The sequence below is a fragment of the Nelusetta ayraudi genome, unplaced genomic scaffold (genome assembly GCF_046127955.1).
Source record: "Nelusetta ayraudi isolate G7.1 ecotype Tasmania unplaced genomic scaffold, CSIRO-AGI_Nayr_v1 ptg000088l, whole genome shotgun sequence".
Taxonomy (NCBI): Eukaryota; Metazoa; Chordata; class Actinopteri; order Tetraodontiformes; family Monacanthidae; genus Nelusetta; species Nelusetta ayraudi.
This window is the reverse complement of record NW_027466138.1, coordinates 590,716-604,104: the sequence shown is the minus strand read 5'-3', so window position 1 is coordinate 604,104 and position 13,389 is coordinate 590,716. Positions and strand designations below refer to the sequence as shown.

At 45.4% G+C, this 13,389-nt stretch overlaps 1 protein-coding gene across 3 annotated transcripts; it reads right to left on the bottom strand.

Annotated features, from left to right (window-relative positions):
* Nucleotides 1–5,037: 5,037 nt before the first annotated feature.
* Nucleotides 5,038–12,440, bottom strand: rbbp8l (retinoblastoma binding protein 8-like). 3 transcript variants are annotated; one of them, XM_076045923.1, is made up of 14 exons: nt 12,133–12,440; nt 10,654–10,734; nt 10,497–10,539; nt 10,260–10,355; nt 9,867–9,979; nt 9,522–9,597; nt 9,133–9,278; nt 8,986–9,029; nt 8,299–8,378; nt 6,959–7,646; nt 6,759–6,855; nt 6,606–6,673; nt 6,366–6,510; nt 5,038–6,165 (listed from the first exon to the last, which is right to left on the bottom strand). In XM_076045923.1, the coding sequence occupies exons 2-14, from the start codon at nt 10,712–10,714 to the stop codon at nt 6,098–6,100; spliced, it is 1,725 nt and encodes a 574-aa protein (XP_075902038.1). In that variant the 5' UTR covers nt 10,715–10,734; nt 12,133–12,440; the 3' UTR covers nt 5,038–6,097. The 3 variants fall into 3 exon arrangements, with proteins under 3 accessions (XP_075902038.1, XP_075902039.1, XP_075902037.1); XM_076045924.1 differs by lacking the exon at nt 12,133–12,440 and having other exon boundaries at nt 6,606–6,670; nt 10,654–10,994; XM_076045922.1 differs by lacking the exon at nt 12,133–12,440 and having other exon boundaries at nt 10,654–10,993.
* Nucleotides 12,441–13,389: the final 949 nt, after the last annotated feature.

The following is a 13,389-nucleotide window of genomic DNA, read 5'->3' as shown; positions in this document are numbered from 1 at the left end:
TTATTATTAATTGTTTGAAATCTTTGTGAGCGACGCACTTAATGAATAAAAACACGGGAAGGACCGAGTCAGAGCAGCCAAACATTGTTGTAGTTTGACAGCTGTTTAATCAGCCCGCCCTGATTGTCTCCACCTGTTACCCAATACCTTGTGTGTGTGTGTGTGTGTGTGTGTATTCACCACCAGACACACAAGCGCTCATTTCTGTTCCAAAATATTCCCATTGTTTCCATCATCGCATTTCTAGGCTGTTGTTGATGTTTTTTTTTGTTTTTTTTCCCATTTTTTCATTCTCATCTAAACGTTGTTGTTATTTCGGGAGCGGGTGGATGCAGGTCAGCCTATAAGCTGTTGTTTAAACACACAACTCTAAAAAATAAAACAACACACCCATTAACATTCTTTGTATGGAGTCACAGGAAGATGAGACAACGGGAGTCAGCCCCTGTGCGAGCGCCCAGCGTCGCCTGGTGTTGTAAGCGTACATTTCCCGCTGCACGACCTGTTTCACTTCTGTTCATCAGTGACCTGTGACTGACCACACCACACCGGCGAAAAACACTTTCATATTAGCAGGAGTTTCAGGTCATTTGATCAGATTTTCTCACTGCTGTTGTCTCACCAACAGCTACAAAACACGATCACACTCGTGTGTAATGACGGAGTTGCACAGCGAGGAATTTTTAATTGCCTCCTTTCTGTGTTTCTGTGGACAAACGTTGTCTTCTCAGGGACTCAGGCTTCCTTCCACATGTTGTCGTCCAACTGGCAACCAGCTGTTAGTGCAAGTTAAAAAGTCACAAGCGTGTCAGGTTTCCTGTGTCTGTGGACCAGGAAGTGATTTGAGGGGATTTTGGGGGGGTTTTATTTAAAGTGCCTCTAATTTATTAATTTTCCTCGCTTGAGAGTGCAGCATTTGAACCAAGACAAAAAGGCTTTGGGATTTCACTCCTGTACATGGATCACTCGACATTTCACTCCTGTGTAAAATGTTGAGTGTTCAGTACAACACACAGTGCCATAAGCATCTTCACTGAGACGACCTGGACGACGGAGAACCTTCACAGATTGTCAGCGGGCGAGTGTCGACTGAATGAGCTAGCGAGCGGGCGTGCTAGCGTTAGCTTAAATGACGCTGGATATACAGTAAGCCTACAGCCGGAGGGTTGCCAGAACTGCGGCACAACTCCATCCTACGCTCCAGAACAAGACGCTGAGACACCCAAGCTCATCCACACCTGAGTGGGATTCATCGAGTCTTCATTCAGTTCATTCAATTGTTAGTATTTGTCTTCTATAACAGACACACTCCATATTTAAGCTGCTGCCTTCGTACAGCACCACCCGTGTGACCTTGTGATGAAAGACTGAGGTTTACGTTGGGGGGGGTGCAGGAGTGCTTTGGTTACCCACCTCACAGGAGAATAATATATTATGGGATAAGTGTGTTTTATTGGTTTTGCTTCCTTAAATTTTCTTTCAATGTTATTTTATTTTGAAGGATTTGTTAGCAGCAGTTACGAAGCCTTGTCCAATTTACATATTGGACATAAAAAAGCATGTTGCTTTAATGTCAATTGAAAATGAACCAAAGCAAAGTTACAGAAAAAAAATCAGTGTCTGTGAAGCCCCCACGGTGTTTAGCTCTTTATTGACAAGACTCTGGAAACAGTGGAAACATGGAGGAAATTCAGCTATTTTATGACTTACTTCCTATTAATATAATCTCTTCAATCAACTAACCAACCAACCAACCAATCAATCATAAACAATAAGCCAAAGCACTTGGCACAATTAAAGAGAAAACCAAAGTGCCCTAAAGCCTCCCAGTTTGTTGTGTAGTGCAGCTACACAACAAGCACAACAGCAAGCAGTCGTCTGCCAAACTTGGCCGAAGCTGAATTTGACTTCCTGGAAACCCCCAACCCCCAACCCCCCCCTGCACCCTCAACCACAAACCAGCTACAGCCCCAACACATTCAATGCATTGCAATGATGCCGGGCAGCAAGAGAACAGTGAGAACACACAAGGATACTACACATGAACACAATGCTGGAGAAGAACAAACACTGTGGCATGAGAGGTCCGACTAATGATTCAACAAGTAACTGAAATTCTTGACGAGTGTCTTGGCCATGAAGCCACCGTGGTCTCCGCGAGTACTGGGTTCTTATATAAAGTCAGAGAATTGCTGACGGACAGAGACAAGTGAAACTGTGCAGTTCTCTATGCGTGTGGTTCATTCTTGATGGAAAGTCTAAAAATAACCTTTGGGACTTGCCGACATTCGTGTGTGTGCGGCGCCTGCGAGCCCAGCCGCCCAACTTCACAACCCGATCCATCGTGATTCCTGCAACCACGTCCGTGTTCACGGTCCACACTGTGCTGTGGACAGAACCAAGGAGCGTTGTTCTGAACCCTTAACACCGTGTGAGCAGAGTGAGGGAGGCTTCTCTCAGCTTTCAAGTCTCCAGTGAAGTTTCCACATCTTCATTCAAGTCGCGCATATTTAAAAATGAATTGACTTACACTCACCGGCGGGCGCTCTGACAGCTGATCTCTTCTTTATGGCTTCTGCCTCTGGGACCTTTGAACGCGATGGGAGTAATATTCCTTATTTGTGGCTCTTTGTCGGTTCCATTTCTGCTCAGACTCTCTTCTGCCGGCGGTTTGAGGTGAAGATGTTGACGCGGCAGCGGCTCGCAGGACAGTGGAGTTGAGCAACGAGCTGGGGGCTGTGCTGTGCGCATCACAGACCTCGTGAAAAGAGGAACCAGCCGTCACAGATGGGCTTGCCGGTGCAAAAAATAACCTGTCGCTCTGCCATTTTGCTTTGCAGCTGCCTCGTCAGTTTGATGTTGACAAGAAAACAAGTTGCGCTACGTTAAAAAGAGTCGTGCGGCTGCGAGAAATTCTCCTGCAAGTCCCCCAGGTCCACCTAAAAGGGTTTCTACTGCGTTGACATCAGCGCGACTCGATGATTTCACCAAACCACTGAGCTTTACTCAGAATATTCTTCATGTTGTGAAACACGGACTGCTGGTAAAATCATGTGGGGCAGTGTTAGCGTTGGATGGCACTCTCAATCTTTGGAGCAGCAGCAAGCAAAGCCAAGGCTTTAGAACTGCCAGAGCAGCTGGACCAGGGCTGGGCCAGCTGCTGGACTGGTGGGACCACAGTGGGTTCTCAAATTTGACAGAGGGGCCAGAGCAGCAGCAGGTGGATGGAGGGTTTTGGTGAGCCACCTCACAGGAGGAAAAATATATCATGGGATATGTAAAAAAAAAAAAACACCTTGCTGTAATATCAATGGAAAATGAAGAAAAGCAAAGTTACAACAAAGTCAGTGTCTTTGAAGCCCCACCCAGGAATTTGGCACCTGAGCAGTGAGAGGCGCAAAGTGCCATCTGGCTGGGAACCTGGCTGCAGTTTGTGACTGAGATGGCTGGATATGGATGCACGTGATTGGTCGTGTGGCGGAGAGACCGCAGCAACCTGAACCTTCAAATAATTTCACTTTCTTTGATTTTAAAAAGGGAGGCAGGAGTCACCGACCTTTCTGACCCTGGGAGCTACTTCATGGGTACTGAGTCACAGGAAGGGCAACAAGGTTGCTGCACTCTTCTGAAATAACACATGTAGCCTGTAGTTACATGTGATTATCAGTGACACTGGTCTATGTGAAGACACGGATCACGTCAGCGAGTTCTCACACTGATCATCAGCAAAGACTCAACAAGGTTGCATGGAACTGACTTGCAGATGCAGCTCACCGAGTTGGCCTGCGGGGGGCGACTCATGTGGTCTTTGGGGCCTAAATGCAGGCACCATGTTGGTGACCCTTGGTCTTATGTACCATGTTATGTATTTGACAGTTCCAGTTGCAGCTGATCTTGTATTGCAGTGAGTCCGGTGCGGCCAGGGTGCTACCTGCACCTCATCGCAGTGTCCGCCACTTCTTACTTCTGTGTCTGCGTGTCTCTGTGGAGACAGGAGGTGTTTTTCTTTTGTCAACTTTGGTACTTTAGCCTGAAAACCGAGACAGGAACATGGGTCCAGTCCAGGAAGTAAAAAATATTGTCGATAGTTTGGCCATTTTGTGTCACACTGGCCCAGATAGCAGAGAGGTCTGGGCCAGGTGCAACAGGTCTGGCTGTACATGTGATGGCCTGCCACTCGCAGCCCCATCACCTGGCCCGGATCTTCTGATGCCACATGTGGAGCAGCGGTGGTTGAGCTAATCTTCTCTATATTTGCCCCATACAGAGACGCATGCAGAAGAATGTTTTCAGTCTTACCCTAAGGATGTTTTTCCCGCCTTCACTGGCATCCCACACCACCAAGCAGAGTTTCTGTCAGTGGTGCAGGTTCACACCATGTACCATGATCACTGACGGGAAAGCTTAATGATCAGAAAAGATCATGAACCATCCTCAGCCTCCACTGAGCTGCTGGACAGCTTTGGCGTTAGTGTGTTGAGAAAAAAAAAAAACGGAATCTCTCACAACTCTGAATATAAATAGTGTTGATTCCACCCTGACAACTACGAACCTAAGCAGCCCACTGGCCCTGCGTCTCAAAGTGTGACCTAAGTGACTGCACTCGTACTGGCTCCAGCTACTTCTGCAAACACTAGAACCGGAAGAACGTCAAGGTTCACTGGTTCTCTGTGTTCTCAGAGTTTCCTTCTGAACTGAACATTCTTGAGAAGGAGATTGGGGAAGCTCGACTTTCCAAACGGATCTCTGCTCTGTTGGGGAGAAGCTTCTCTCTCGCTAGAAACTCCACCCGAGCTATTAGCCTCTATGCTGGAATTGTATCTATGTATTTCAATGATAATGGTCTCGTTACCCGGTTATAGTGGCGCTTCCTCAATGGGCTGGTTTCAGATATCACGCTGTAACTGCAAGGCTGAGTTGCAACCTTAACTTTTTTTCTTTTTTTTTTAGAATCTTTTTTTAGAACCACATTATTTTAATTTCGGTGTCTCAGCATAAAAAGTATTGAATCAATCAGAAGAACAAATGGTTGCAGGCTGCCTGCTACCTGGTTTTATTGAGAAGGGTGGAGGGAGGAAAGACCAATCAGCAATATAAGCATCAATTTGTGATTTTGCACATGTGGTGTGCAAAGCAACACCGTTTGAGAGAAAGATGAAAAGTGGAAGAAGTTCAAAAGAAACTATTCAGTTGTTGGCTTCACTGAACGCTGTCGCAACACGCTGGACTTCGTGGCCGCGTCTTTCTCACCTCTGGCTCGGCCGCAGGCTCCACGTTCTCACAGCTGTGAGTGGAAAGTTAACAGTTGCATAAGGCTTTGTGAAAATGAAAGAAGGAAGAGGAACTGTTCTTCATTCGCTGGCTGCTAAAGTCTGGCTTTAATAATAGCTGCGACAGCAATGCCACGATAATGCCAATAAGCAAAAAGAACGAGTTTCACTGAGCTGAATTTAGCATCTTCTTGTTTTTGGAAACGCGTGCAACGACGGTTTATGAAGCCTTTACTGCCAACGTGTCTTCTGCCCTCATTTGAATGAGTTCTCTACTGTTTCACATTCTCACAATTTCCTGCAACAGTCACAATCCAACCATGTCTGCACACATTCTACTCAAACTTACACACATAATTCACTTTGTAAATGTGTTGATTTGCATATGGATGTGGAATCCAATCTGTTCACACCGCGTTTTGCAAGTGCACAGTCAAACCAGTCACTGTCACACTGCTGCGCCTGTCACGCAGGATTACACAGAATGGGGGTCCAGGCAGTGGAAGCACATACGAGCAGGAAACGATTCAGACATATGGCTCACCAAACTGTACATTCATCAAGTCAACTGGAGGATGGAAAGCAACTCATCCACCAGTGGGGAAACAAAACAACAGAAGGAAAAACATAGTTGTCTAATACGTATGAGACATGAGAGATGTGGCCTACAACTGCAACTATGAGCCAAATACAAGGATGCCTTGACATACATGATCTACATGACATACATGATCTACATATCTATGTCCCTGCCACATCTGTCTTATTTTTATTGCTACGCCGCTCCCAAGTGGCAAAAACAGAAATCAAACCAAATTCACATCAGGTCAGATTGAGTTGCTGCTCTTGTCCTCAGCTCTCACTGGGATCTTGATCTTGTTCTCCTGCTGGATGCCTATTGGAGGTAAAGAAGAATAGTTTTAGATGAGTGTCAGACAGGGCTCTAGAATGAAATGAATTCTGATGGACGAGGGAAGAAGAAACATTTCAAGGCTATATATTTAAATAAAAGAGAAGGATTAAACCTTTCTTGACATTGGGATTGTTCAATGTGAACAACACGAGGTGCATAAATGTGAAGTGATGGATGGATACCGTCAATGTCCAGGTCTTCTTCACTTCCAATGTCCACAGGTGTCCTTTTCCTCTTGGAGCTCTGCTGACTCTCCTCTGCTGGTGAATGCTGCATGTGCTCCTGCTCATCTGTGCTGCTTTCAGTCTCTGTTGTTGGCAGAGGTGACTGACAAAACAGAGGAATCCCCAGAAGTCAAATGGAGAAAAAAAAAAAGTCCTTTGACTTTGAGAAGCAATGAGCTGGAAGAAGCTTCACAATACCTTGTAATTTGCCACCAGGGACTCCTGCTTCTGCAAGGCAGAGTTTAATGACTCCAGCACTACAACTGCTGGCAAGAAGACGATGGTAAGATACAGATTTAACATTTAGTTGTTTCATAAAAACACACACACAAAAAAAAAAAATTAACTCACCTGGGTGTAAAGATAAAGTGAGTACAGACGCATTCTCCTCACCGCTTCTCTCAGTCTTTCCATTGACTTCCTCAGTCTGGTTGTGCTCTTTGACCATCTAGTGTATGGAGACCACAAATCAATTGAAAACACACACACACACACACACACACACACACACACACACACACAGAGGATACATGGAAGCATATGTAAATTACCTTGGTCTTGTTTTCACCCTCAGGCTCCCCTTCGTACTGCTTGGCAGTCGGTCTTGGGGAGGATGAGGGAGAAACGCCACTGTGGGGCGACGATGAGCCGTATGTGAATGGATTTGCCTTCACGTCCTTGTCTGGGCTGTTTTGCTCTGTCTCTGAACTTGTTGGTAAGAATAATTGTGTAGGCGACTGACTGGATTTGGATTTCCCTCTGTCAGAGAGATCCAGAGGTCCATCCAGCATCTCTCTGGCTGCATCTTCACAGACCTTCTCAAGCAGAACTGGCGAGCTCTCCTTTTTTGCATGGTGCTTACTTTGACCGCCAACGTGCTCTGACAGACTCTTCAGCCGGAACAGCACGGTCGGCTCCGTGGATTTTGGGACGCTTTGCTTGTGCCAGGAGTGTCCAAAGCCCGGCCTCTTGGGGTTGTCGTGCTGGCCACTGGCCGTCACGTTGGAAAAGTGCAGCAGGTGCGATTTAGAAGACGGTTTCAACAGCTGGTTGGTCGGCGGAGGAGACGCCCACTGGAGGACAACGGGGTTGCTTTTGATTGGCTGAGGGCGGCAGGGGACGGGAGCGTGGAGCAGGTGTCTGCTGTGGTTGACCTCACTGGATGACAACGGGTTCTTGAGGATGGTGTGAGGTGAGACCGGACAGGATTGTTGCTCCAGGCCGTCCACAATCTGAACCCTAAACATGAAGACATCACTCAGTAAGCAAGGGTCAACAGTCAGGTACCATGCTAGTTGTCACCATGACCTGTCACTAGTCATCAAAGCTGCTTGAGCCCGTGGTACGCACGATTGTGATTTGCAGGTGTTTCCATTGAATGGAGTGAAGCACATTAGCCGTAATTCAGAATTACATTTGCTTTTGTTTCTTGTCAAGAATGGTTGTTACATTTTTCTCTTTGATTACTTGTAAAAAAAAAAAATTCACCTCATGAGAGCATCAAAACCTTTCAGCCATATTTGAGAGGTTTTTCCAAGTTGAGCTGTTTCCATCACCAGCTTTTTATTGCATGCCCATGTCGGACACACTTGCTTAAACAGTGGCTCTCACTCCTGGACCCTCAGGACCCACATTTCTTTCCTGATCATCAAGTCGCAACCCAAAATTAATCCCCAGCAGTCTTGTAAATAAATTCTTGAAATTCTTGTATTAAATTGTGTGTCCTGCAAAATACAAGCCCAACATTTTCTCTCTGCTCATGAAGACGCGACCCAATCAAAACAGCACGGCGACCTCTTTAGGGGTCGAAGCAGTGAGCGAACGAGTTTCAGTTTCAGCATTGACCTATTTGGCTGCCTCGTGACAACTGGTCCACTTCCTATTCACTCACCTCCTCTCGCCGTTGTACATGCCACTAGGCTCCGCCTTCCAGGCTGAAGTTGCCAGAAACGGCTTGTACGAGTCCTTTGCCTGTGCCGGATATTAGAACATTTTTGTTTACGCAGACGACAGGTTGACTTTTGTCAGCAACTGCTGGCCACAGTCCCGCCAGCCGTCAGTCACTCCAAAGGGCCAGAGTGTAAAATTTAGAGATTTTGAAGATGAAACAGCAACATCAAGTGGTTACATTTTAGATTGCAGCGTCTTTTACTATTCCTCCCTCTCCCAAGCTGCCAGCGAACTAGCCATGTGGAATATACATATATATATATATATATATATATATATATATATATATATGTATATATATATGTGTGTGTGTGTGTATATATATATACATATATATATATATATATACATATATATGTATATACATGTTAAGCGTTTACTAATATAGAATTGATAAATCAAGGCAAATTTTACACACTGGACCTTTAATTTAGGAACTGACAGCTGACAGAGACAATTTCCGTTTCTATGAAAATATTTTCATCTCTTTCCAGAGATACAATATGTTTCACCCCAGTGTCCTGATGACAGAGGCATTTAGACATGTGGCATTTTAATGTCCCATGCATTGAGGGACAGACAAGAGAAAACATTAATACCTAATATAAAATATATATTAAGAACTTACAAAGTATTTTCTGCTCACTCCTCTCCATTGACTCTGCCCACCGTCTGTTCAGCCATGAATAGACAAAAAAAACACCCAAAGACAACTCTGAATGGTATCACGCCGCCACAACACAAAGTCCCTGCTTCTCTTTCAAACCTCACCGACCTTCAGTCCTTTGCTCTTCATCGGATTTCATGGCAACATTAGCGTCTGCTGGCTGACCGCTGGCCTTGCTAGCAGCTGATGTGAGCAGAGCCACAGCTCCAGAGGGGTCAGGAGACCTGTTCCGCTTCAGGTCTGTAGGGGGGCCACTGTTGCAACAGGGTGGAGGGTTTCAATGGTGCTGATCACAAGCTTGGCCATATGTAATCATTTGTATTGACATACATTATAGGACAGTGCTTCTCAACTGGTGGGTCACGACCCAAAAGTAGGTTGCAGAGCTGGCTTTTTTTGTTTGTTTTTTAAAGGGGATTTAAATATAAATGTATAAATATTTTCTTCTCCCTGTGGTGAGCAGGTTGAAGTTTAAACAAACCACATGGTGTGCTTACTGAAGTGCTGCTCGGAGAGTTTTGATCTCATCCTTGAGTCTCTTGTTCTCCTTCTTCATGTTGTTTATCTCTCCCGCTACAAAGACCACAAGTCACAAACAGAAGATTGAGCAAACATGATATTCTGCATTTTGTCGGGGGAGGGGGGGTGGGGGGGATTATGAAGAAAAACATTTTAACTTGATTTGACCTTCACATCTGTGCAGCAAATGTTATATGGCAGGACGAGTGCTTGCAAATGTACAGAAATGACAGGTTTGACAACGTGATGACTTGAGCTTGGCTTCCAGTGGAGGCTTCCAGTGGAGGCTTCCAGTGGAGGCTTCCAGTGGTGACTTGGAATACCTAGAAGAGAGATGTGCTGGAAACTCTGCATCTGGGAGGCCTCAAACTCGTGCTGTTTCCTCTTGGCAACCTCCTGAGTCACCGTGCACCTGTCACACAGCCCGGCTCTCAGCCTGCAAGCAGGACAAACACACACTGTGTCAGAAGCAGCTCCTGCAGAAACACCTGGAATGACTAACACATACATTCACTGGTCTAATCCACCCAGACTCATCTTTTCCAAAGCAGTGACATACCTGCAATACATGGTTTGAGCTGCACTTTCGTATCGAGGCCTCGATATATTCTTGTGTATTATTTGCCCTGAGCGGATTAATAAATGATCCACCCTGGCCTTCGTCATCATATGACAGTAAGAGCAGCGCAGTATGGATCAGTGGAGGGAATGCCCACCTGTTTTCCAAGGTCTTGATGTTGTCGGTGAGAATCCTCTGCTGCTCTTTCATCTGCTGGTTTTTGCTGAATAGTTCCTCCATTCGCTTTGTATCACTGCAAACACAAGCGCACCGTTTCATTTTTCATAAAAATGCCTCAAGAAAAGTCAATGAGGTATAAGAACACAGCTAGTCTGACCAGAGCTGCCAACGCCTGCTGCAGTGGCAGAACTGCATGAATGGGAGTTCCACTCACCAACCCTTTTTATTGGACATTTCCTGCATTTTCAATTGCCAACCTGGAAGTAAAAGCATGATGTGGTTCACACCAAATGCCATAAAACATTTCACGCTTCTGTTGAAGTTGTGACGCATTCCCCCGAGATAAACACTGGAGATAAATTTCCATTTACCTTCCACTTCTCGTTCATGGACCTCCCGCAGTTTGAGTAAAAGGGTGTTGAAGCACTCCATTGCTTTGCTGACTGGATGCTCTATCAGTCAGTCAGTCAGGCAGGCAGGCAGGCAGGCAGGCAGGCAGGCAGTGCAAAGATGGAAAAATGCATTTTTAGCTCATGTATTTTAATTTAATGTTTTAAATCTGCCTTTTCCTTTTGGATGGAAGTAACGTTAAACACTTTACGATAGAATACACAGAGGTATGTACATGTATGAGTGTTTCATCAAAATCAGCAGCAGTGATATCAGGCCCAACTACTGCAATTCCAACACTTTTTGCACTTTATGCTCCTGAAAAACCAGCATCGTTAGTATTTACTGTATACTGCAACTAAACAAACTCCTGAAGGAAAGGCTGTCCTGCTGAGGACTCCAGGGTGCATCCGCAGCTCAAGACAAACGTGATTGAGTTTGAAAGTTTGGAAGGACCATTCAGCAAATGTGTGAGAAACAATCTGTTGTAAAATCAAGTGAGATTAAAACTGGTCCGACTGGTCCGGCCTGGCACCACGCTGCCATTCGCCAATTTCTCTCAGACAATACATTTTTGTTGTTTGAAACGTATGTGTGCAAACAAAATGCATTGTGAGTATTAATTTGAGTTCATATTCACATTCAAATGTCACATACACAATATAATACGGTATCAAATCAAACTTTGATGGGTTTTTTTGGGGGTTTTTTTACACATCAGTCCTGCACAACTAAAATTGTGGGTGTATATTTTACTTTAGACTTGTTCTAAATAATCATTGGCCATCATGTGTGAGAAAGAAACAAAGTATTTCTGGGAATAATCAGCGGAAGTTGGCTTCCCTGGACGTGTCGGGATCCGTCAAGTTGAAACGCTGCTCAGATCAGCGAGATGAACAAGAAAAAACCTGTCGGTGGCTGTCACCACTCCAATGTTTTCAGATCAGACAAAGCACCCCCACTCACCACACACACACACACACACACACACACACACACACACACACACACACACACACACACACACACACTAGTTCCCATTAACCTGTCAGCTGTGTCAGAACCACGGAGAGGTGTGAATGCGAACGACTGCAGTGCTGCAGTTCAAACTGGAGTCCTTGGAGGATGAATGAAGCTCAGTCTTATCTCATCTCATCTTCTCGTCTCACACATGCCCCCCCACTCCGTCCTCAGGCCCCTTCACACACACACACACACACACACACACACACACGCAGGCGCACAAACACTTCAAATGCTAATGATGAGCCATTGGCATGATCGTAGCTTCTCCACCACAGCAAGTATTTAAATTCATCAACACATGTTGAGATGACGTGCGGTGGTAGCTGACCTGAATGAAGGCTTCAGGCAGCACATACCTGCACCTACCACCCACCTGCCAGTTAATGTATCCTGGCCCTCAGGCACAATGTAATAGCTTTTCAAAAGCCACTCACCTCTTGGAGTTGACAGTTCCCCTACACGCAGCTGCTGGCCTCACTTTCCGGTCTCGCCGTCGCCAGTTTCACCCCCTTTCCAGGTGGACCAGGTGGACCAGGTGACGCGCAGGACAAGGGAAGAGTGTGCAATAATGAAGCCAAAGAAAAGAGAATCAGGTGAGGGGGGAACGCCCCACGCCCTCCTCCTTGCATATCTCTCCTCCCCGGGAAACCGGTCGGAGCGGTTGTCCCCTTGAGGAACACAAACACAGACGCCTGGGCAAGTTCTCCCTTGATATTCCTGTTCTGCTGAAATCCCGCTCAACCGGCAAAACCGGCCCTATAAAGACCTGTGGCGACAGAAGGAGAGCAAAGCAAATTGAAACAGAGTTCGGTGAAGGCGACTGCTGTAGAGTTGAAGATAAAGGGGAAAGAAGGAGACGACGTCCTTCCTTTCAGTTACATTCAGTAATGATAAATACACCATGTTGGCAAAATGCACAGCTGTTAGAGAGACTGGAACAAATTGTAGCAAAGAGTTCTGAAGGTCAGACTGACATCAATCAACTTTTAAGTTTTGAATTTGCTATCAGCAAGCGTGTTCATGCAGCACATGTGGGCAGCTGTGTGACAGAACGGATCCATACTGTGGCAACAGGGTGTGGAGGGGAACCACGTGACGGCGGTGGCACTGGTATGTAAATCGGAAGAAAGCCTCAGACGAAAAGAAATAGCAGGCGTGCTGTGAAGTCAATGCAGCTGAGGGACAATGAAAGAGAGAGAGAGAGAGGGAGAGAGAGAGTGAGAGAGAGAGAGGGAGAGAGAGAGAGAGAGAGAGATGGGGAGAGGGAGAGAGAGAGAGAGAGAGACACCGTTTCCTGCTTCCTGTTCAAGACTCCTCAGAAGCACCGACTGAGGCTGAGTGATCATTCTATACTTTCTACTTTAGACTGCCACTCCCTGCTCATACAGTTAAATTACAAATCTCATAATAATCTCATATACAGTACTACCGGAAAAATTAGAATATCCAGTAAAAGTTGTTTTATTTTGGCAATTTAACATAAAAGATGAATATTTTATGTTTTATTGAGCCATTCCACGCAAATTGACATCTCAAGCAGTTCCTTGTTGTAACTTTGCTGATTAAGATTTTCATCTTATTAAAACCACAAAGCCACAAACTCAGAAAATTAGAATACTCTAAAAAGCTTCAGTTTTGTAGCTTCAAAGAACTTGAAATAAAAACTTGAAATATATTGATTTGCATATTAT

Bases quoted from the DNA above. Each gene is read 5' to 3' on its own strand.
- rbbp8l (XM_076045923.1), bottom strand. From the start codon at position 10,714: ATGGAGTGCTTCAACACCCTTTTACTCAAACTGCGGGAGGTCCATGAA. The intron at 6,674-6,758 runs GTGAGTTAATTT...TCTTCTTGCCAG, and splicing joins CACTTTATCTTTACACCCAG to CAGTTGTAGTGCTGGAGTCA. The intron at 6,511-6,605 runs GTATTGTGAAGC...CTGTTTTGTCAG, and splicing joins CCCTGGTGGCAAATTACAAG to TCACCTCTGCCAACAACAGA.